The sequence below is a fragment of the Somniosus microcephalus genome, chromosome 10 (assembly GCF_052327205.1).
Source record: "Somniosus microcephalus isolate GS21.2 chromosome 10, FLI_Smic_1.0, whole genome shotgun sequence".
NCBI lineage: Eukaryota > Metazoa > Chordata > Chondrichthyes > Squaliformes > Somniosidae > Somniosus > Somniosus microcephalus.
This window is the reverse complement of record NC_140996.1, coordinates 157,463,954-157,487,438: the sequence shown is the minus strand read 5'-3', so window position 1 is coordinate 157,487,438 and position 23,485 is coordinate 157,463,954. Positions and strand designations below refer to the sequence as shown.

At 46.3% G+C, this 23,485-nt stretch overlaps 1 protein-coding gene across 2 annotated transcripts in view; it reads right to left on the bottom strand.

The window, feature by feature from the left end:
- Positions 1 to 18,240, bottom strand: part of ccdc138 (coiled-coil domain containing 138) — a 162,197-nt gene extending 143,957 nt beyond the window's left edge. For both annotated transcript variants that reach the window (XM_085999024.1, XM_085999025.1), the window contains exons 1-3: positions 17,437 to 18,240; positions 13,314 to 13,368; positions 9,902 to 10,037 (exon numbers count right to left, since the gene is read on the bottom strand). In XM_085999024.1, coding sequence (XP_085855150.1) covers positions 9,902 to 10,037; positions 13,314 to 13,368; positions 17,437 to 17,580 — 335 coding nt within the window. In that variant the 5' untranslated portion in view covers positions 17,581 to 18,240. The remainder of the gene's footprint in view (positions 1 to 9,901; positions 10,038 to 13,313; positions 13,369 to 17,436) is intronic.
- Positions 18,241 to 23,485: the final 5,245 nt, after the last annotated feature.

Here is a 23,485-nt window from a genome sequence, read left to right as displayed (position 1 = left end):
AGTCCCGGCAAGTGGAGTCGGAGCTCCAACTTTAAATTCTGGGTGGACATCCAGCGGGATACTTGCGTCCGTGGGTGTTGGTGGCCGCCCCCCCCCCCTCAGATGGGTTGTGGGAGCCCGTAAAACCCTCCCGCCATAGGACTAACCACCCTAATGGCTGGTTCAAAGATGGTTACGGTCACGGAATGAGCGTTAATCACGGCCATAAATCCTTCCACCACTTCATACAGTTCCCCAAAGGGAACAGTGTGAGGATACGTGCGATGATGACCTCTGGCGCAATGCACCTCCTTGGACCCTCAGTCGCAGATGCGAGGGGGCAAGTCGTGCAAGTGTTAAATTTTTTATTTTATTGACGTAAAATGTTGGCCCAATAATTCCCTTCCAAATGCGCTAGTACGGTCGGGGTACTTACGCATCTGGCCGGATGAAATGCCGGTTTTCAGCATGCACAGTGCATGTGGGGAAAACCGGCATTTCCTGTCCTCTGAACGAAGGGGTTCAGAGGCAGAACGCGTGCGACTGCACAGGCAGCACGTGCGCAGTATAATTCGCCGCTTTCATTAATGCTTTCAGTGAGGTCCAGTCATTACAACTTACACATGAAAAAAGCATGGGTACAGTTGCTACAGAGGCTGCGGAGGAAGATATTTCTTATCGTGGAGCTTCTGAAAGTATGTATGTCTGTATATATTCCTTTGCGTGTTATGTATATATTCCTTTACTTATGTGTATGAATGTATTATTTAATTATGACTTTCAGAGAAAGTAACTTATTGGAAAATCATAATTAAAAACATACATTCATAGTAAAGGAATATAAAACATACATACATATACGTAAAGGAATATATGTGGACATACATACATAACTCATTCTCACATTCCATTCACACAGCCACAATTGCTCCTTCTACCTACCGTTCTGAAAACCCTTTTTAAAAAAAAAAAATTTTAACTTTAAAACTTACTTAAAATTTCTTAAAATAACTTCCCTCCCTTTCCCAAACAAAAATATTGCATTTCAAAAGCTCCACGATAAAATATATCTTCCTCCGCAGCCAATGAACCACTTTACACTTGCTTTTTTTCAGTGTAACTTCTAAGGACTTAACCTCACGGATTTCATGAATGAAATCCACGAAGTTCACTGCGCAAGCGCTGCCTGTGCAGTCGCACGCGCTCGAGGTCTGGAAATGCCGGCGTTCCCCGCATGCGCTGTTCATGCTGAACGCCGGCATTTCCAACGGCCAGAAGCGTGAGTAAGCCGACCGCACTCACGCTTCTGGCCTGGAATTTCTGGCCCAGTATTTTCCAAATTAGATCTCGTCCGCAGATATCACCAAGTTCCTGTGTATCCTCAGGATGTCCCCAAAACGGCGGTCATCACACCGTTTGGCCTTTGAGTTCCTCCAAATGCCGTTCAGATTGAAAAACACGGCTCAGGCCTTTCAGCGACTCATGGACTCTGTTACGGGATCTTCCCTTCATTTTCGTTTACTTGGATGACATTCTCATCGCTAGTAAGGATACGAATGAGCACATGGTCCATTTACGTACACTCTTTGCCCGTCTCAGCCAACATTGCCTCATCATAAACCTAGCCAAATGCCAGTTTGGGTTAACCAGCATTGACTTTCTGGGGCATAGGATTACCTCAGAAGGCGCCATCCCACTGGCCACCAAGGTAGAGGCAGTTACGGCATTCCCGCGGCCCCACAGTCAAATCTCTTCAGGAGTTCCTGGGGATGGTAAATTTTTATCATTGTTTTGTCCCCAAGGCAGCCCAGTTGATGCAACCGCTGTACGAAGCACTCAAAGGGAAGTCGGGCAAGGACGTTATCACTTGGACACCGCAGATGGACCAGGCGTTCCTTGACACCAAGGCGGCGTTGGCAGATGCAACCATGCTGGCACACCTGCTCCCGGGCGCGACCGTCGCCCTCACTACAGATGCCTCCGACTATGCCATCGGGGCAGTTCAGGAACAATGGGTCGACGGGACTTGGCAGCCGTTGGCCTTTTTCAGCCGCCAACTGCGCAAGAACGAGTGAAAATATAGCACTTTTGACAGGGAGTTACTGGCCCTGTTTTTGGCCATCCGGCATTTTCGTTTTCTCTTGGAAGGGCGCCCGTTCACTGCGTTCGTGGACCATAAGCCGCTCACGTTCGCAATGGCTAAAACGGCAGAGCCGTGGTCAGCTCGGCAACAGCACCACCTTACATTTATATCCGAATTTACGACATGTATCCGGCAAAGTTAATCTCGTGGCCGATTGCCTTTCACGTGCCCTAGTCCAGGCAGTTCACCTGGGAATCGATTTCGTCGGGTTGGCGGAAGAACAACTGGCAGATCCCGAAGTACAGGCGTATTGGACCACGCCTTCTAGTTTGCAGGTAGCCGATGTTATGTTCCGAGCAGCAGAAACCACGCTCTTGTGCGACACATCCATGAGAGTGCCCCAGCCCATTGTGCCGGTCGAATGGCGTAAGAAGATTTTTCAGGCTATACATGGTTTATCACACCTGGGAGTGCGAGCTTCACAACGGCTCATGTCCCGCAAATTTGTTTGGAAAGGGATGCATTCGGACGTTCGGGACTGGACAAACAATTGCGTGGACTGTCAAAAATCAAAAGTCCATCGTCATGTTAATGCTCCAGTGGCCATCTTCCCAGTGCCGGAATGCCGGTTCGATCACGTACACGTGAACTTAGTGGGTCCTCTTCCCGCTTCGCGGGGTTTCATGCATCTCCCGACGGTAGTGGACCGCACCACCAGGTGGCCAGAGGCGATTCCCTTGGTCGCTACCACTGCAGCGGACGTCTCCAGGGCGTTCATTTCGTCGTGGGTGGCTCGGTTTGGGGTGCCATCTGACATCTCCTCTGACCGAGGTCCAAAATTCACGTCAGAATTGCGGAACGCAGTTGCACAGGGTTTGGGTACCAAGCTGCACCGTACCACCGCTTACCATCCGCAGGCGAATGGTCTGTGCGAGAGGTTTCATCGGTCTCTCAAGACGTCCCTCCGTGCCAGCTTGCGTGGTCCCAATTGGGTGGACAGACTCCCCTGGGTGATGCTAGGCCTCCGCACAGCCCCTAAAGACGACCTCCAGTCTTCATCGGCTGAGTTAGTCTACGGTCAAGCACTTCGAGTACCAGGGGACTTCCTCCCTTCACATACAGAACCGTGGTCGCCAGCTCAGCAGCTCCTTCAGCATCATGAGGCGGCAAAGAATTTCCTGCCTATTCCAACCTCGCATCACAGCCTACAGAGGCCTCATGTTCCAGCAGAACTCGAGCTCCGATTACGTTTTTATTCGGCAGGACGCTCACAAAGATCCGCTCAAACCACCTTATGCTGGACTGTTTCGTGTCATCTCATCGGGAGAAAAAATTTTCACGGTCGAAGTGGGAGGCAAGTCCGCTACCATCTCTATCGACCGACTTAAACCAGCCCATCTAGATTGGGGTGAACCAGTTGTTGTCGCCCAGCCACCTCGCCGTGGACGACCACCAGACCAGTTATGCAACAGCCCGCCATTGAACCGCCTGCTTCTGCCTCATCCTCGCCCACACCTCCTGCTACTGTTTCCTCCACCCCTGATGCGCCACTTCAGACACAGCCAAGCACCAGCTCATCTTCCAACGTTCCACTGCTGCTGTCTGAGTTTCGTAGTCGGTCGGGCAGGATCATCAAACCTCCTGTTCGTTTGACACTGTCTGTTAAAGAGAATTCTGGGGGGGCGCCTGTGGCGGAGCCACCAAGAGACTCGGTGCAATTAGCAACAATCCCTTTAACTAGTGTAGTGCAGCTGCGGACTGCACCTTTAAACCGTCTGTTAACTATACTGTATGTACTTTCTTGCACTCTGCGTGATGACGTCATGACGCTGATCACGTGACCGCCAGTGGCGCGGAGAACGTGATGACGTCATGACGTCAGCTTCCATAAACCTTGCAGCAGTTGTTGAGGTGCGGTCAAGCTGAACAGACCTGTGTACATCTTCTGTAGTTTTACCAGTTAACTTGTTTGTTTATTAAACTTTGTTATTTTGTTTCACCGAGTTGAACTCCATTATTCGGATAGGAACCTCCGTTCCTATAAGTCTCTAGTTATAGTCAGGGTGGTATCTATTTCTTGAAAACAAAAAGATGTCTACTTCTTCTGAGCAACCTTATTTTATTGTTTGCACCCAACTGTGCTTTCTACATCACTGCATTTAGAGGTACTAAAGGAGATCATTCGGCCATCTGTGCTGGCTCTTTGTTAGAGCAATCCAAAACTAATTCCATGTCTTGCGCTCTCCCTGTAGCATCTTCTGCTTCAAATATTTATCTATTTTTTCTTTAAAAGATGCAACAATCCCTGCCTCAACTATTCCCTGTGGCAAAGCATGACATTCCAACAACCTTCTGCATAAAGCAATATCCCCTAACCTCTACTCATTTTTTAAGTGACAATTTTAAATTGATGACCCCTTGTTACTAACCCCCAAGCCAGAGAATAGTTTTTCACTATTCATCTATTAAAATCCCCAATAATCCTTCTCTGCTCCATTCAATATAAATCCAGTATCTCCTCATAACTATAGTTTCCAATCCCTGGCATCACCCTGGTGAATCTACCTGTATGCAGTTTATGGTCTTAATGACCTCTCTAAAATGGGGCACCCAAAACTACACACAGTACTTGTGGTTAATCACTGTATTGTACAAACTTATCATTGCTTCATTGAGTGTACTACATGCTCCTAGCTACAAAACCCAAAATGCTGTTGACCTTCAAGTTACAATTGAACTCCTAGTTCTCTGTTCATCTCCACCCTTCCAACATCTTTTCATTGAGTGTATAGTCCTTGCTTTAGCTCCCAATATGTATCACCTCACAATAGTCCAAATTAAAATCCTTCTAGCACCTGTCTGCCTCTCCCAGTAAGCGCCTCTATATCTTCCTGGTCTTTTAAATTTTTCTTCACTGTTCAAATTCCCTACTTATGTGTATCAGCAAACTGAGATTGTATTCTTAGGCTCGAGTCCAAATCATCGACAAACTCTGACTAACCCATGTATTTCTACATGTTCACTAACTTTTTCTCGAATTATAAATTCTAGCATTTTGCCTGGAAGTGATATTACAGTAATTGATTTCTCGATTGATTCCTGATTTATCCATTCCCCCCTCTCACTACAACCACTGATTGAGCCTGGACTGCATCCTTACATGATTAGAATTGGCATTCCATTTTCTTTTTGAAAGTGATCATCTTTACTCAACATGATATACTCTCAGCATCCTGACTTGTCCATCATCCACATTGGTAAGCTTGTTAGTGTGGTAAACCACTGTTATTGTTTTCACTGTCGTTCACTACTGTTATCGTTATTGCACATTGTTACCTCTTGCTACTCGCTGTGTACCAATGCATGCCTCAGCTGGCTCCGCCTACATGACCTGGTATAAAGGTGGCTGCCCGGCAACCCACTTCCTTCTTGGAACCAGTCGTCCACGAGAGGCATGCTCTGTTCTTTAGTTAATAAAAACCTTTTCATTACTTTCCTAATTCATCGCCTTTTATGGAGTAATTGATAAGCGTATCAATTTTATTAACTAAAAGTAAGATGTCCGGAACTGAGCAGCAACAACAGCAGCAGGCGTTGCTGCGAGCCCTCAGACCAGCATGCCTGGACCTCGACCCCCAAGCGGCGGGTTCATCTACCAATTTCGAACACTGGCTGAGCTGCTTTGAATCCTTCCTAGAAGCCTCCGCCGTGACATCGGAGGAGAACAAATTAAAAGTTCTGACCGCCTAGGTGAGCCCTCAAGTATATACACTCATCCGGGACGCTACTACGTACACGGCGGCCCTCGACCTACTAAAAGGGCAATACAAGCACCCAGTGAATACGATTTACGCCAGACACCTCCTGGGATCCCGCAGGCAGCAACCGGGGGAATCGGTAGATGCATTTTTACGGGCGTTACAGACACTCTGCAGGTACTGCGACTGTAAGGCGGTAACGGCTGCGGTGCACGCGGAGGGACTTATCTGTGATGCCTTCGTTAAGGGCCTCCAGTCCGACTACTCCCGGCAGAGACTGCTCGAAAGCAAGGAGCTCGACCTGAAGACGGCCGTAGCCCTCGCGCTATCGCTAGATGCGGCCCACCGAAACCTCGAAGCATACGCACGTAACGGGGCCGCGCCATGGTCATCGCGACCTTGGGACATGGGACCGCCGCCCCCGGTACCAACTACTGCAGCGATGTCCCGAAAGCAACTGGGACCGCCGCCCCCGGTACCAACTACTGCAACGACGTCCCGTAACCAGGCCCAAAAATGCTATTTCTGCGGCCAGTTAAAACATCCTAGAGCGCGCTGCCCGGCGAAGCCCGCTACCTGCTCTGGCTGCGGGAAGAAAGGCCATTACGCCAACAGAGGGAAACCCGCGAACGCCAGCAGCGCCGCGTGTGAACCGTGGGGGCAGCCATCTTCTCCGCCATTTTGTGCACCTCCGACCGCGTGGGGATCAGAATCATGGCCGCCGCCATTTTGCCCGCCGCACTCAACCGCCAATCTGTCTCCAGACTCGACCACCGTCTCGTCGGACGACCATATCAGCTCACTCAGCCATACACTGGCCTCCGTTACGCTGGATCAAGCCCTCCCTCATCATCTGTCCAGGTCCATGATGGACATTACGATAAACGTCCGCGCCACTACTTGCCTGTTTGACAGCGGGAGCACGGAGAGTTTTATTCACCCCGACACGGTGCGTAGCCACTCCCTCACGGTCCTGCCAACGCGCCATCGGATTTCTATGGCGTCCAAGTCCCATTCAGCGGACGTCAGCGGCTACTGTGTGGTGACCCTTTCGGTTAGGGGCACTGAATATAAAAAATTTTAACTTCTTGTCCTGCCCCGTCTTTGCGCTGCCGTTCTGCTGGGGTTGGATTTTCAGTGCCACCTCAAAAGTGTCACATTGGCATACGGTGGACCCCTTCCCCCACTAACAGTCTGCCTCCAACAGCTTTTAAATCACCCGGCGCGCACCACTTGCAGCCTTTCCACACTCAAAGTCCCCCCCACCCCCTTGTTCGCTAACCTCGCCCGCGACTGTAAACCCATCGCTACCAAGAGCGGGCGGTACAGCGCCGGGGACAGAGCTTTTATTAGCGCTGAGGTGGAGCGACTCCTGAAGGAGGGCATTATCGAAGGGAGCACCAGCCCATGGCGAGCCCAGGTTGTAGTCGTTAAGACCGCCGATAAACGCCGCCTGGTCATCGACTACAGCCAAACCATAAACCGGTACACCCAGCTGGACGCATAACCCCCTTCCCCGCATATCTGATATGGTCAACCAGATCGCGCAATACAGGGTATTCTCCACCATTGACCTTAAGTCAGCATACCACCAACTCCCTATCCGCCATGAGGACCGCCAGTATACTGCCTTCGAGGCAAACGGCCGCCTCTACCACTTCCTTAGGGTCCCCTTCGGCGTCACCAACGGTGTTTCGGTCTTCCAAAGGGAGATGGACCGGATGGTTGACCAGAACGCGCTGCAGGCCACCTTTCCCTATCTGGATAACGTCACCATTTGCGGCCACGACCAGCAGGACCACGACGTTAATCTAGCGAAATTCCTCCGTACGGCCCAGCGGCTGAATCTAACATACAATAAAGAGAAATGTATGTTTCGCACCAAGCGCCTTGCCATCCTCGGCTGCGTAGTGGAGAACGGAGTCATCGGGCCCGACCCCGACAGAATGCGCCCCCTTATGGAGCTCCCCCTCCCCCACTGCCTAAAAGCACTGAAGAGATGCCTGGGGTTTTTCTCTTACTATGCTCAGTGGGTGCCCAACTATGCGGACAAAGCCAGGCCCCTCATCAAGTCCACCTCCTTCCCCCTGACATCAGAGGCGGGTGCTGCCTTTACTCTTATCAAGAGTGATATTGCGAAGGCCACAATGCACGCAGTGGATGAGTCCATCCCTTTCCAAGTGGAGAGCGATGCATCCGACTTCGCCCTAGCTGCAACCCTTAACCAGGCGGGGAGACCCGTGGCCTTTTTCTCAAGGACCCTCCAGGGCCCCGAGATTCGACACTCCTCTGTCGAAAAGGAGGCCCAGACTATTGTGGAAGCGGTGCGACACTGGAGGCATTACCCGGCCGGAAAACAATTTACCCTTCTCACTGACCAGCGTTCAGTTGCTTTTATGTTCAAAAAAATAAGCAGAGGGGCAAAATCAAGAACGACAAGATCTTGAGGTGGAGAATTGAACTCTCCACCTACAATTACGATATCTTGTACCGGCCCGGGAAACTCAATGAGCCCCCAGATGCCCTATCACAAGGTACATGCGCCAACGCGCAAGTTGATAGACTGCGGACCCTCCACAACGACCTCTGCCACCCCGGGGTCACCAGATTCTGCCACTTCATTAAGTCCCGCAACCTGCCCTACTCCATCGAGGAGGTCAGGACTATGACCAGGAACTGCCAAATCTGTGCCGAATGCAAACTGCATTTTTATAGGCCAGACAGAGCAAGCCTGATCAAGACCACTCGCCCCTTCGAGCGCTTGAGCATCGACTTTAAGGGCCCCCTCCCTTCCTCTGACCGCAACATGTACTTCCTCAACATTGTTGATGAGTACTCCCGTTTCCCGTTTGCCATCCCTTGCCCAGACATGACCAGTACCACGGTCATCAAATGTCTGAATGACCTCTTCACTTTGTTCGGGTTCCCTAGCTATATACATAGCGACCGGGGCTCATCTTTCATGAGCGACGAACTTCATCAGTAGCTGCTCGCGAGAGGTATTGCTACGAGCAGGACCACCAGCTACAACCCCCGGGGCAACGGCCAGGTGGAAAGAGAGAACGCGATGGTTTGGAAGGCCGTCCTCTTAGCCTTAAAATCTAAGGGCCTTCCGACCTCTCGCTGGCAGGAGGCCCTCCCTGCGGCGCTCCACTCCATCCGGTCACTGCTTTGTACTGCCACTAATGCCACCCCTCATCAGCAAATGTTCGTTTTCCCCAGGAAGTCCACATCGGGAACCTCGCTACCGACATGGCTGACTTCTCCTGGGCCCGTCCTACTGCGGAGGCACGCGAGGACCCATAAAACGGACCCCCTGGTCGAGAGGGTGAACCTCCTACACGCCAACCCCCAGTATGCCTACGTGGCATACCCAGACGGGCGGGAGGACACGGTCTCCATACAAGACCTCGCACCCTCGGGCGCCCCTGAATCACCACCGTTATTATCCACCACTTCTCCCAACCCAACCCCTGTAGACGGCATGCCGGAGCCCCAGGACCCTTCGTCGACCACTCAGACACCAGACTCGACGTTGGATACTGCACCACTGCCGCCGCTGCTACGACGATCAGGACGGCATACAAGGCCTCCTGATAGACTTACCTACACGAACTTTTAGTACACTTCACCCCGCCGGACTCAATTTTAAACAAGGGGTGAATGTGGTAAACCACTGTTATTGTTTTCACTGTCGTTCACTACTGTTATCGTTATTGCACATTGTTACCTCTTGCTACTCACGGTGTACCAATGCATGCCTCAGCTGGCTCCGCCTACATGACCTGGTATAAAGGTGGCTGCCCAGCAACCCACTTCCTTCTTGGAACCAGTCGTCCACGAGAGGCATGCTCTGTTCTTTAGTTAATAAAAACCTTTTCATTACTTTCCTAATTCATCGCCTTTTATGGAGTAATTGATAAGCGTATCAGTTAGTACATAATTTTCAAAATCATCACATTTAATACTGAACGCAAGAGAAAATGAAATATTTAATTAATGGTATTCGCTGAAAAAGACGATTCTGATGCAGAAAGCTATAGTTGAGGTATACCACACCTTTATAGGTCTCCAGCCTTACCATGCAGAGTTAATTGTCTTGCATAGATTATGCAATATTCTGTTGTAGTGCTTTCTCTCGCTGTATGTCAGACCAGATATAGGTGACTTCACGGGAGAAGGTGAACATCTCTTTCCTGATGATGTATCCGGAACACCTAATATTCAGGACAAAGCTAGTTTTGGATTACTCAGAATGCATAATCACACACCATAAATACCAAAAATTACAGCTGTGTACAACATAACTGCCACTAATCCTTATTTAACAAGGTAAAAAATTGACAAGTATCAGTTTGCTGGTTCAAATCTGACATCAAGAACCAGCAATTACATTCAAATAACTGTCACAAATGGTGTGTATCTACTGCTTCTGTGGGAAAAGGCTGCATATACAGAATGTGTTAAACAGTTCATTCATTAGGGGGAAAAAATCAGAACTTAAGAAATCATACTACTGTTGGAACGAGGAACGTAAAATACAACTACTTCATTTGTAGAGAGATAATTCAAAATGTTCTTTCAACTTTGGAATACAAGACAAAAGCTGATCTTTTGTGGATAGGGTCATACGACTCAATTTTCATTAAACAGGCCTCGAGGAATATTTAGGCTAGGTGTAACAAGGCTTGGTTGCTAGTTTCATTTGCATCAAAGAACTAACTGGTTCATTTCCTTGATTTAATTTGCAGCATTGGTTCTTTGATGTGAAAGAACTTGCTTGTTCCACTGTATGATTTATATACAATTGACAGAGACATGTAAAGTGCTCATATCTGCCCAGAACACCTGTTAACCAGTCAATATATGTGAAGTGTTAAGTTTGTTTGCGAGTCTCCACGTTAAAGGAAGCAAAAGAAGTGTTAGTTTTGCCATTCCAGGAGTTTAAACTAAGAGTTTCAAATAAGACAAAACTCCTGAAACGCCTTAAATCTAGGGCTGGCTCAGAAAGAAATGCAGTTTTCATTCTTTTAGGGATATAGTAAGTTTTATAAGATGAAAACAACTGAATTCAACATGGCAAAATTTAGAACTTAGTAAATCTCACTAAACTTATCTGGTCCATGAAGCCCACCAGCTGGTTCCACAACAGCGCATGGGATTGGGGGCAAGGTATTGACTTGGATAGAGAATTGGTTGGCGGACAGAAAGCAAAGAGTTGGAATAAACGGGTCGTTTTACGAGTGGCAGGCAGTGACTAGTGGAGTACCGCAAGGATCGGTCGTAGGACCCCAGCTGTTCACAATATATATTAATGAGTGTGTGTGTGTGTGTGTGTGTGTGTGTGTGTGTGTGTGTGTGTGTGTGTGTGTGTCATCAGCTCAGTCAGTGATAGATAGATAGATAATATATATATATATATATATATATATATATATATATATAGTGAAAAGCTGAGGCCTCAGTACAGATCACTGGGAAACACCACTTGTCACATTCTACCAATCAGAGTACATTACCTTTATCCCTACTGTTCGTCTCCTTTATCCCAACCAATGTCTAATCATAATGTCCTTGAACATGTTCGCGCCTCCCAAATCCATGCCCATCTTTTCCAGAACTCCATGCCTGAATCCCTCCAATCAGGTTTCCGCCCCGCCACAGTAGCGAAACAGCTCTCATGCACAAATGACATCCTTTGTGACTGTGACAAAGTTAAATGATCCCTCCTCATCCTTCTCGACCTGTCTGCAGCCCGACACAGTTGACCACTCCATCCTCCTCCAATGCCTCTCCACCGTCATCCAGCTGGGTGGGACTGCACTCGCCTTGTTCCATTCTTATCTATCTAATCGTAGCCAGAGAATTACCCGCAATGGTTCTATTCCCGCTCCCGCATCATTACCTCTGATGTCCCCACAAGGATCTATCATTGGCTCCCTCCTACATGCTGCGACATCATCCGAAAACACAGCATCAGTTTCCACATGTACACTGACGACCCAGTTCTACTTCACCACCACTTCTCTCAACCCCTCCACGGTCTCTAAATTGTCAGACTGCTTGTCCGACATCCAGTACCAAATGAGCAGAAATTTTCTCCAATTAAATATTGGGAAGACCGAAGCCATTGTCTTTGGTACCCGGCACAAACTCCATTCCCTAGCCTCCGACTCCATCCCTCTCCCTAACATCTGTGTGAGGCTGAACCACACTGTTCGCAACCTTGGTGTCATATTTGACCCTGAAATGAGCTTCCGACCACATATCCGCACTAAAACGAAGACCGCCTATTTCCACCTCCGTAACATCGCCCGTCTCCACCCCGCCTCAGCTCATCTGCTGCTGAAACCCTCAACCACACCTTTGTTACCTCTAGACTGGACTATTCCAATGCACTCTTGGCTGGCCTCCCACGTTCTACCCTACGTAAACTTGAGGTCATCCAAAACTTGGCTGCCCGTGTCCTAACTCGCACCAAGTCCCGTTCACCCATCACCCCTGTGCTTGCTAACCTACATTGGCTCCTGGTTAAGCAACACCTCAATTTTAAAATTCTCATCCTTGTTTTCAAATTCCTCCATGGCCTCATCCCTCCCTAGCTCTGTAATCTCCTCCAGTCCCACCACAACCCCCACCCAGAGATATCTGCACTCCTCCAATTCTGGCCTCTTGAGCATCCCTGATTTTAATCGCTCAACCATTGGTGGCTGGGCCTTCAGCTGCCTAGGCCCCAAGCTTTCAAATTCCCTCCCTGAACCTCTCTACCTCTCTTTCCTCCTTTAAGACACTCCTTAAAACCTACCTCTGACCAAGTTTTTGGTCATCTGCCCTAATTTCTCCTTATGTAGCTCAGTATCCATTTTTTTTTCTTAAAACGCTCCTGTGAAGCACCTTAGGATGCTTTACTACATTAAAAGTGCTATATAAATACAAGTTGTTGTTGGTAACTCCAATTCCATGAGCTCATTTTTTATTAATAATTTAATCTATTGTGTGGAACCTTATCAAATGAGGACTTAGTTGTTTGAGAGAAAGTAAGGTAGAGGGAGAGAGAGTGTGAGGGGAGGGGATACTAGTCTGCAATTTTGATCACACTTTTCATGTCAACTTAACATTGAAAATGCCTCTAACAGTTCTAATAGACCTATTTACATAGGGCATTCCTGTGATACTGCAGTTCCAGATTGCTACCACTAAGTAGTGTTATATCTCCATTGTATCCACTGGCACCACAGATGATCTACTAGTATTATATATATTGTTTTATTTTTAAAATTTACTTGTCAGTTATAGTTATGGACAGCATCCCAAAGCTCTTGTGTACTGGAAAGGCAAATAGCAACAAGTGTACAAATACTTTGACATACACTAAGAAAATACAAGTATACTGATTGGCAGAGACACGTTTTTGCAGCAATATGCACCAGTTTACAAATCTAGGACAATTATTATTTTCATTCTATAGAATAGTAAAAATCATATAACCTTACCTTTGATAGATGGGTTGCTTTTCGAACTAGTTCTGGTTATATTTACTGTGGAGTCCTAAATTAAAAATAATTTACTGTTGAAAATGAGTATTGTGACTTTTAAATCAGATACCCAAAATAGCAAAATGTGCAAAGTTCGCTGCATAAAATTTTGGGCAAACATATGTTATGTTACATGTAAAATACTGCACCACAGCAATAATACTAGGTTTATTTAACAAGTAATATGGGCAAGTTACCACATCTTTCTTGTGCATAATATAAACCTAGCAACACTTCATGATTAATTAAAAATATCCCAATATTATAATGCATGCTTTATTAATTTTTCATTTAGTAAGTGACCAGTCTCACAAAGTTGAGGTGAAATACCAATGGGAGAATTTATGACAATGTTTATAAATCTCAGTGGGCCAGATTTTCCAACCCCCACGGTGCATCCTTAGGAGCCTTGCAAGTGCCGGTTTCAGGCATGTGAAGTGCATGCGCTGAAAACCAGCACTTACAATCTGTCAAGAATTCTCTTGACAGATCATCCGCCTGCCCGGGAAAAGTGCCTCTGCGGGTGGAGAGTTGCGCTTTTTGCACAACTTCCACCCGCTGAAAGGCCATAGAATTCTTACGTCTGGTAAAAGCAGGTGTACGGCCTGCTTTTACCAGCTTAAGAGTGTTGAAAAATAGAACAGTTAAATTTGATACCTCATTTATAAATTTAAAATACTTTTCAAAAAGGTACTTTTTAGTCCCATAAAAACATCTAATTTTTTTTTCAAAGTTTAAAAAAAAATTTAAATATTGAATTTTAATTTTTTTTTCACATTTATTTAATGTTCGTGTGTTTTTAAATATGATCCCCATTCATACTTTTGACGGGTCTGTCCCTACAGTCCTGTCAAAAGTATAAAGGAGGATTCCCTTCCTTCATTGGTTCGCCTGGCCCATGTGATCCCAGGGGCGCTTGTGAACTGCGTGCGCCCCTGGGATACGTGGGCCTCTGCCCGCATGGACCCGGAGAGGCCCAGGATCGGAAGCCTCGGGATCTACAGAACCAGCAGGTAGGTTCGTAAAAAAAATTTCCCCAATCGGAGGCATCCGCCCGAAGGAAGCCTCCGATCAGAAATTCAGGGCCAGTATTTTGTACAGCATGAAACTCACTTTTATTATTATTTTGATAATTGATGTTGTACTTGATTACATCAAATTTATTCAGGTTTTCTCATACCTGCCTTTTTAAAAGACCATTTTCCTCAAATCAGAACATTCTTTTAATTATCCAAGTGCTACAGTACACTGCTTCAACTGACATGTGAAATTAACTTCTATAAAAATGTAAATAAACAGCAAATAATGGATACCTGTAGTTTTACAATGAGTTCAGATGAAGTCCAAGAAAATTCAAGTAGTTCATAACAGTCACCTGAGCATCAAGATTAGATTATAACCATTGGGTGGCAGAATGGTACATTGTTCTTTCACCTCTAGGCTTTTGATTCTGTTTCAGAAGAGCTTAAAAGTGGGTCCCAGAGTACAATATGCTAACCTACTGCAGCAATGAATTCTCTTAGAATTATAAAGGTATGAAGACCGAGTTGGCTAAAGTGGACTGGGGAAAATAGATTAAAGGGTAAGATGGTAGATAAGCAGTGGCAGACATTTAAGGAGATATTTATTTCATAACTCTCAGCAAAGATATATTCCAGTGAGAAAGAAAGACTCTAAGAGAAGGATGAACCATCCATGGCTGACTAAGGAAGTTAAGGATGGTATCAAATTGAAAACAAAGGCATACAATGTTGTGAAGATTAGTGGTAAGCCAGAGGATTGGGACATTTTTAGAAACCAGCAAAGGATGACTAAAAAAAAGGGAGAAGATAGATTATGAGAGTAAACTAGCAAGAAATATAAAAACAGACAGTAAAAGCTTCTACAGGTATATAACAAGAGAGCAGCTAAAGTAAATGTTGGTCCCTTAGAGGACGAGACTGGGGAATTAATGCAAAACAGGGAAATGGCAGAGACTTTGAACAAATATATTGTATTGGTCTTCACAGTAGAAGACACTAAAAGCATCCCAATAATAATAATAGATAATAGATAACCAAGAGGCTATCGGGAGGGAGGAACTTAAAACAATCTCTATCACTAGAGTAAAAGTACTAGGCAAACTAATGGGACTAAAGGTGGATAAGTCCCCTGGACCTGATGGCCTGCATCCTCAGGTCTTAAAAGAAGTGGTTACAGAGATAGTGGATGCATTGGTTGTAATCTACCAAAATTTCCTGGATTCTGGAGAGGTCCCAGCAGATTGGAAAACCGCAAATATAACGCCCCTATTCAAGAAAGGAGGAAGACAGAAAGCAGTAAACTATAGACCAGTTAACCTAACATCTGTCATTGGGAAAATGCTGGAGTCCATTATTAAGGAAGTAGTAGCAGGACATTTAGAAAATCATAATAAAACCATGTTGACTCTGCTTGATTGTATGAAAGGGAAATCATGTTTGACAAATTTGCTAGAATTCTTTGAGGATGTAACAAGCAGGGTGGATAAAGGGGAACCAGTAGATGTAGTGTATTTGGATTTACAGAAGGTATTCGATAAGGTGCCACATAAAAGGTTACTGCACAAGATAAGAGCTCACGGGGTTGGGGGTAATATATTAGCATGGATGGATAGAGGATTGGCTAACTAACAGAAAACATAGAGTCAGCATAAAAGGGTCATTTTCAGGTTGGCAAACTGTAACTAGTGGGGTGCCGCAGGGATCAGTGCTGGGGCCTCAACTATTTACAATCTGTATTAATGACTGGGATGAAGGGACCGAGTGTAATGTTGTCAAATTTTCTGATGATACAAAGATAGGTGGGAAAGCAAGTTGTGAGGAGGACACAAAGAATCTGCAAAGGGATATAGATAGGTTAAGTGAGTGGGCAAAATTTTGGCAGATGGAGTATAATGTGGGAAAATGTGAGGTTAGCCACTTTGGTAGGAAGAATAAAAAAGCAAATTATTTTTTAAAATGGAGAGACTACAAAATGCTGCGGTACAGAGGGATCTGTACATGAAACACAAAAAGTTAGCATGCAGGTACAGCAAGTAATTAGGAAGGCAAATGGAATATTGGCCTTTTAGCAAGGGGGATGGAGTATATAAAAGTAGGGAAGTCTTGCTACAACTGTACAGGATGTTGGTGAGACCACACCTAGAGTACTGCACACAGTTTTGGTCTGCTTATTGAAGGAGGGATATACTTGCATTGATTCCTGAGATGAGGGGGTTGTCTTATGAAGAAAGGTTGAGCAGGTTAGGCCTGTACTCATTGGAGTTTAGAAGAATGAGAGGTGATCTTATTGAAACATACAAGATTCTGAGGGGGCTTGACAGGGTAGATGCAGAGAGGATGTTTCCACTCGTGGGGGAATCTAGAAATGGGGGCAGTGTTTCAGAATAAGGGGTCGCCCATTTAAAAGAGAGGTGAGGAGGAATTTCTTCTCTGAGGGTCGTGAATCTTTGGAATTCCCTCCCCTAGAGCTGTGGAGGCTGGGTGGAGATAGACAGATTTTTGAACTGTAGGGGAGTCAAGGGTGATGGGGAGCAGCCAGGAAAGTGGAGTTGAGGCAAAGATCAGATCAGCCATGAGCTTATTGAATGGCGGAGCAGGCTCAACGGGCCAAATGGCCTACTCCTAATTCTTATATCATGGCAAGTTTCTAGTAATTTCTAACAACCCATTAATATTAATGTTGAACATCAACGTGGAGCAAGGATATGGGCAGTTACTGAAGGCTCAAAAGGAAGCATCTTGGCTGACTACATCACAACTTATAAATCTTCTATACATGGATTATTTTGAAGTGCAATAACTCGTACATAGACAAACATGGAAGCCACTTCGCACACAGCAAGATCCCACAAACAACGAAATGAATGACCACTATTGGTGGAGCATGGAATGTTGGCTCCAGGCCCATCTATGGGATCTTTTAAATACACGGAAGAGGCAGGCTGTGCTTTGATTTAACAGCACTGTAGTCTCAGTGCAGCTTCTGAAGTGAGCTTCGAAGCTCTCGGCCGGTGACTTCCCGCCCCGCTGTTCCCGGCCCCCCGCCGCCATCCTCACACCTGATCCTCACGGTCCCCGAACCGCTCCACGATCGCGCTCACAGAGGAACGGCCTCTCCTATTTTCCGCCCCTTTAGTGCCAAGGTAGCGATCTTTTAACCGCTCGATAACGGAGTCCAGGGCCTGGTCCTCGTTACTTCCCATCACCGTGCCGCTGCTCGCCGCCACAAACGATGCGGCGTCTCCGCGGCAACCGTTCGAATCTTCAGCCGGAACTTCCGGTGGTTCATAGGTCAAAAGGAAGGCTCGTCTCCATAGCGACCGCCAGCTGCCGTGCAGCGCCTCTTGACAACGCCAACGCAGCTGACTCGATTTATCCTCTTAGCAAGGAGCTTAGCCCAGAACTTGATGGCAAAATAACAGCGAGTTCATGGTGTTCGCCGTCATTATGTGTGTAAAAACCTCATCAATTTGTGGTGAGGAAGAGCTACAGCAGAAGTTGCTAAACGCCACAAATTGTTGGACGATTCGCGCCGCTCCGCCATTGACCTTGCAAAAACGGGAAGTCTGTGTAAACCTCTCCATGAGTTTCAAGAAATTGCTGCATTTGCATTGTTAAAACAAATTAAACTTCATGCAGAAAGTTAGGTGCTGGTATTTAATCATTTAAGGACCATTTTAATGAAGAGATTTATTTTTCTGCAATGCCACTCAACCTCGAGGCCCAAAAAGGGAACAATTGAAAATGTGGCGTCTCAACCCTGCAGGTAGTAAATGGTTCCTAGAGGTTTTTTACATTTAATTTTTTCCAACTTTTTCTGTCCCTTTTTTGCTCTCTTAATCCAATCGTCCATTCCCTCTTTATTTCTCTTGACTAATTCACCTGATTTCCTTCTCTGTTGGTCCTCTGCTTTTTTATCCTTAAATTTAATTGGTTAAGGAGAGAGACTAATTGCCTGACTCCACCCCTGCCTCAGCTCATCTGCTGCTGAAACCATCATTCATGCCTCTGTTATCTCTGGACTCAACTGTTCCAATGCTTTTGTAGCCAGCCTCCCATCTTTCACATTACATAAACATGCTCATCCAAAACTCTGCTGCCCATATCCTAACTATGAATAGTTCCAGCGGATTGGAAGGTTGCAAATGTAACACCGCTATTCAAGAAAGGATGGAGAGAAAAAACAGGGAACTACAGGCCAGTTAGCCTGACATCAGTCGTTGCCCCTTCCGTGACCGGTGGGTGCCGCGGGGACTGGAGTGCATAGTTGGGTTGGATAACCAAATTTTAATTTGATTTTGCTAAGGGTTATTTAAAGTCTTAGAGGTTTAGTTACAGTTTGTTTATTTGTTTAATTTACTTGGTCTTCTAAAAGAGGGACATCAGTCGTTGGGGAAAATGCTGGAATCCATTGTTAAGGAAGTGGTATCGGGGCACTTAGGAAAATCTTAACATGATTAGGCAGAGTCAACATGGTTTTATGAAAGGGAAATCGTGTTTGACAAATTTATTAGTTTTTTGAGGATGTAACTAGCAGAGTAGATAAAGGGGAACCAATGGATGTAGTATATTTGGATTTCCAAAAGGCATTCGATAAGGTGTCACATAAAAGGTTATTACACAAGATTTGGGCTCAGGGTTCAGGGTAATATAGTAGCATGGATAGAGGATTGGTTAACAGACAGAAAACAGAGAGTAGGGATAAACTGATCTTTTTCAGGTTGGCAGGCTGTAACTAGTGGGGTGCCGCAAGGATCAGTGTTGGGGCCTCAGCCGTTTACAATCTGTATTAATGACCGAGATGAAGGGACTGAGTGTACTCTTTTGATAGGTACGTAAACAAATTGACTAAATTAATAAAACTTTAAATAAAACTTAAATCAAATTATAATTTTGTTCTCCGAATTGATAATACACTCCAGTCCCCGCGGCGCCCACCGGTCGCAGAATGCCTCAAGCGTGCCGGCAGACACCGCGTGCTCCACCTCCAGGGCCACCCGGGCGCGAACATGGCCGCGGAAGAGAGGCAGGCAATCGGGCCAAACGACCCCCTCGACCGCCCGCTGCCTGGACCAATTGATGGCTATTTTGGCCAGGCCCAGGAGCAGTCCTACGAGGAGGTCCTCCGACCTGCCCACTCCCCTCCGCACCGGGTGACCAAAGATCAGGAGCGTGGGACTGAAGTGCAAGCGACTGAGTGTACTGCATTGAAATTTGCAGGTGGGACAGTAAGCTGTGAGGAGAACACAAAGAGTTTGCAAAGGGATATAGATAGACTAAGTGAGTGGGCAGTAAGGGGGCAGATGGAGTATAATCTAGGGAAATGTGAGGTTATTCACTGGTAGGAAGAATAGAAAAACAGAATATTTCTTAAATGGTGAGAAACTTTCCAATGTTGGTGTTCAGAGAGATTTGGGTGTCCTCGTGCAAGAAACATAGAAACATAGAAGATAGGAGCAGGAGTAGGCCATTCGGCCCCTCTAGCCTGCTCCGCCATTCAATGCGATCATGGCTGATCATCCAAGTTCAGTACCCGGTCCCTGCTTTCTCCCCATACCCCTTGATCCCTTTAGCCTTAAGAAATATATCCAACTCCTTCTTGAATATATTTAATGAATTGGCCTCTACTGCCTTCTGTGGTAGAGAATTCCACAGGCTCACCACTCTCTGGGTGAAGAAATTCCTCCTCATTTCTGTCCTAAAAGGCCTACCCCTTATCCTTAGACTGTGACCCCTGGTTCTGGATTCCCCGACCATCGGGAACATCCTCCCTGCATCTAGTCTGTCCAGTCCTGCCAGAATTTTATAAGTTTCAATGAGATCACCTCTCATTCTTCTAAACTCCAGCGAGTACAAGCCCAATCGACCCAATCTCTCCTCATACGTCATTCCTGCCATCCCAGGTATCAGCCTGGTGAATCTTCGCTGAACTCCTTCCATGGCAAGAATATCCTTCCTCAGATAAGGCGACCAAAACTGCACACAATACTCAAGATGTGATCTCACCAAGGCCCTGTACAACTACAGCAAGACATCAGAAAATGCTGGAAAAACTCAGCAGGTCAGGCAACATCCGTGGAGAGAAATTTGAGTTGACATTTTGGGTCGAAACCCAAAACGTCAACTCAAATTTCTCTCCACGGATGTTGCCTGACCTGCTGAGTTTTTCCAGCATTTTCTGTTGTTATTTCGGATTTCCAGCATCTGCAGTATTTTGCTATCGTGCAGCAAGACATCCTTGTTCTTGTACTCAATCCCTCTCACTACGAAGGCCAACATACCATTTGCCTTCTTAACCGCCGGCTGCACCTGCATGCTTACCTTCAGCGACTGGTGCACAAGGACACCCAGGTCTCGTTGCACTTCCCCTTCTCCCAATCTATTGCCATTCAGATAATAATCTGCCTTCCTGTTTTTGACACCAAAGTGGATAACCTCACATTTATCCACGTTATATTGCATCTGCCATGCTTCTGCCCAATCACCCAACCTGTCCAAATCATCCTATAGTTTCTTGGCATCCTCCTCACAGCACACACGCCCACCCAGCTTTGTGTCGTCTGCAAATTTGGAGATATTACATCTAGTTCCCTTGTCTAGATCATTAATATATATTGTGAATAGCTGGGGCCCAAGGACTGATCCCTGCGGTACCCCACTAGTCACTGCCTGCCACTCGGAAAAAGACCCGTTTATTCCAACTCTTTGCTTTCTATCTGCCAACCAGTTCTCTATCCAAGTTAATACCTTGCCCCCAATCCCATGTGCTTTAACTTTACATGCTAATCTCTTATGTGGGACCTTATCAAAAGCCTTCTGAAAGTCCAAATACACCACATCCACTGGTTCTCCCTTATCTATTTTACTAGTTACATCCTCAAAAAATTCCAGTAGATTAGTCAAGCACGATTTACCTTTTGTAAATCCATGTTGACTTTGTCCGATCCTGTCACTGTTTTCCAAGTGCGCTGCTATTACATCTTTTGTAATGGACTGTAGCATTTTCCCCACTACCGATGTCAGGCTTACCGGTCTGTAATTCCCTGTTTTCTCTCTACCAGAAAGCTAGCATACAGGTACAGCAAGCAATAAGGAAGGCAAATGACATGTTGGCCTTTATTGCAAGGGGGTTGGAGTATAAGAGTAAGGAAGTCTTGCTACAATTGTACAGGGCCTTGGTGGGACCACACCTGGAGTACTGTGCACAGTTTGGTCTCCTTATCTAAGGAAGGATATACTTGCCTTGGAGGCGGTGCAACAAAGGTTCACTAGATTGATTCCTGGGATGAGAGGGCTGCCCTATGATGAGAGATTGTGTAGAATGGGCCTATACTCTCTGGAGTTTAGAAGAATGCGAGGTGATCTCATTGAAACATATAAGATTCTGAAGGGAATTGAATGGTTGATGCTGAGAGGTTGTTTCCCCTAGCTGGAGTGTCTAGAAGTAGGGGGCATAGTCTCAGGATAAGGAGTAGGTCATTTAAAACCGAGAGCACACCTTGAGTGTTGTGTGCAGATTTGGTCACCTTATCTGAGGAAGGATGTTCTTGCCATGGAGGGAGTGCAGCGAAGATTCACCAGACTGATACCTGGGATGGCAGGAATGACGTATGAGGAGAGATTGGGTCGATTGGGCTTATACTCGCTGGAGTTTAGAAGAATGAGAGGGGATCTCATTGAAACTTATAAAATTCTAACAGGACTAGACAGACTAGATGCAGGAAGGATGTTCCCGATGGCAGAGGAGTCCAGAAACAGGGGTCACAGTCTAAGGATAAGGGGTAAGCCATTTAGGACAGAGATAAGGAGGAATTTCTTCACCCAGAGAGTGGTGAACCTGTGGAATTCTCTACCACAGAAGGCAGTTGAGGCCAATTCATTAAGTATATTCAAGAAGGAGTTAGATATATTTCTTAAGACTAAGGGGATCAAAGGATATGGGGAGAAAGCAGGGACAGGGTACTGAGTTTGGATGATCAGCCATGATCTCATTGAATGGTGGAGCAGGCTCGAGGGGCCGAATGGCCTACTCCTGTTCCTATCTTCTATGTTTCTATGAGATGAGGAGGAAATTCTTCACTCAGAGGGTTGTGAATCTTTGGAATTCTCTGCCCCAGAGGGCTGTGAATGCTGAGTCTTTGAGTATATTCCAGGCTGAGATAGATAGATTTTCAGACTCGAGGGAATCAAGGGATATGGAGATCTGGCGGGAAAGGTGAGTTGAGGTCGATGATCAGCCATGATCTTATTGAATGACGGAGCAGGCTTGAGGGGCAGTATGGCCAACTCCTGCTCTTATTTCTTATGTTCTTATGTTCTTAACTCACACTAAGTACTGTTCACTGATCACCCTTGTGCTCGCTGACCTATACTGGCTCCTGGTCCACTAACGCCTCGATTTTAAAACTCTCATCCTTGTTTTCAAATTCCTCCATGGCCTCTGTAATCTCCTCCAGCCCTACAACCCTCAAAAATATCTGCACTCCTCCAATTCTGGACTCTTGCGCATCCCTGATTTTAATTGCTCCACCATTGGTGGCCGTGCCTTCAGCCGCCGAGGCCCTAAACTCTGGAATTCTCGGTGTCACATTTTGTTTGATAACGCTCCTGTGAAGCGACTTGATACATTTTACTATGTTAAAAGTGCTATATACTACTACTGACCAAGCTTGCCGAGTCCTGAAGGCCATAGCTGCCAGTCTGGCCTGCGACAGGCGATGAGAGAACCAACACAAGGGAAAAACCTATTTGACCTTGTCCTCGCCAATCTACCTGTCGCAGATGCAACTCACAGAAATCACAGAATCACAGAAACCCCACAGTGCAGATAGAGGCCATTCGGCCCATCGAGCCTGCACCGACACATATCCCACCCGATCCCCGTAACCCCTACACCAACACATATCCCACTCTATCCCCGTAACCCCATGTATTTAATCCCCCTAACACTAAGGGTCAATTTATCATAGCCAATCAACCTAACCCGCACATCTTTGGACTGTGGGAGGAAACCAGAGCACCCGGAGGAAACCCACGCAAACACGGGGAGAATGTGCAAACTCCACACAGACAGTCACCTGAGGCCAGATTCGAACCCGGGTCCCTGGC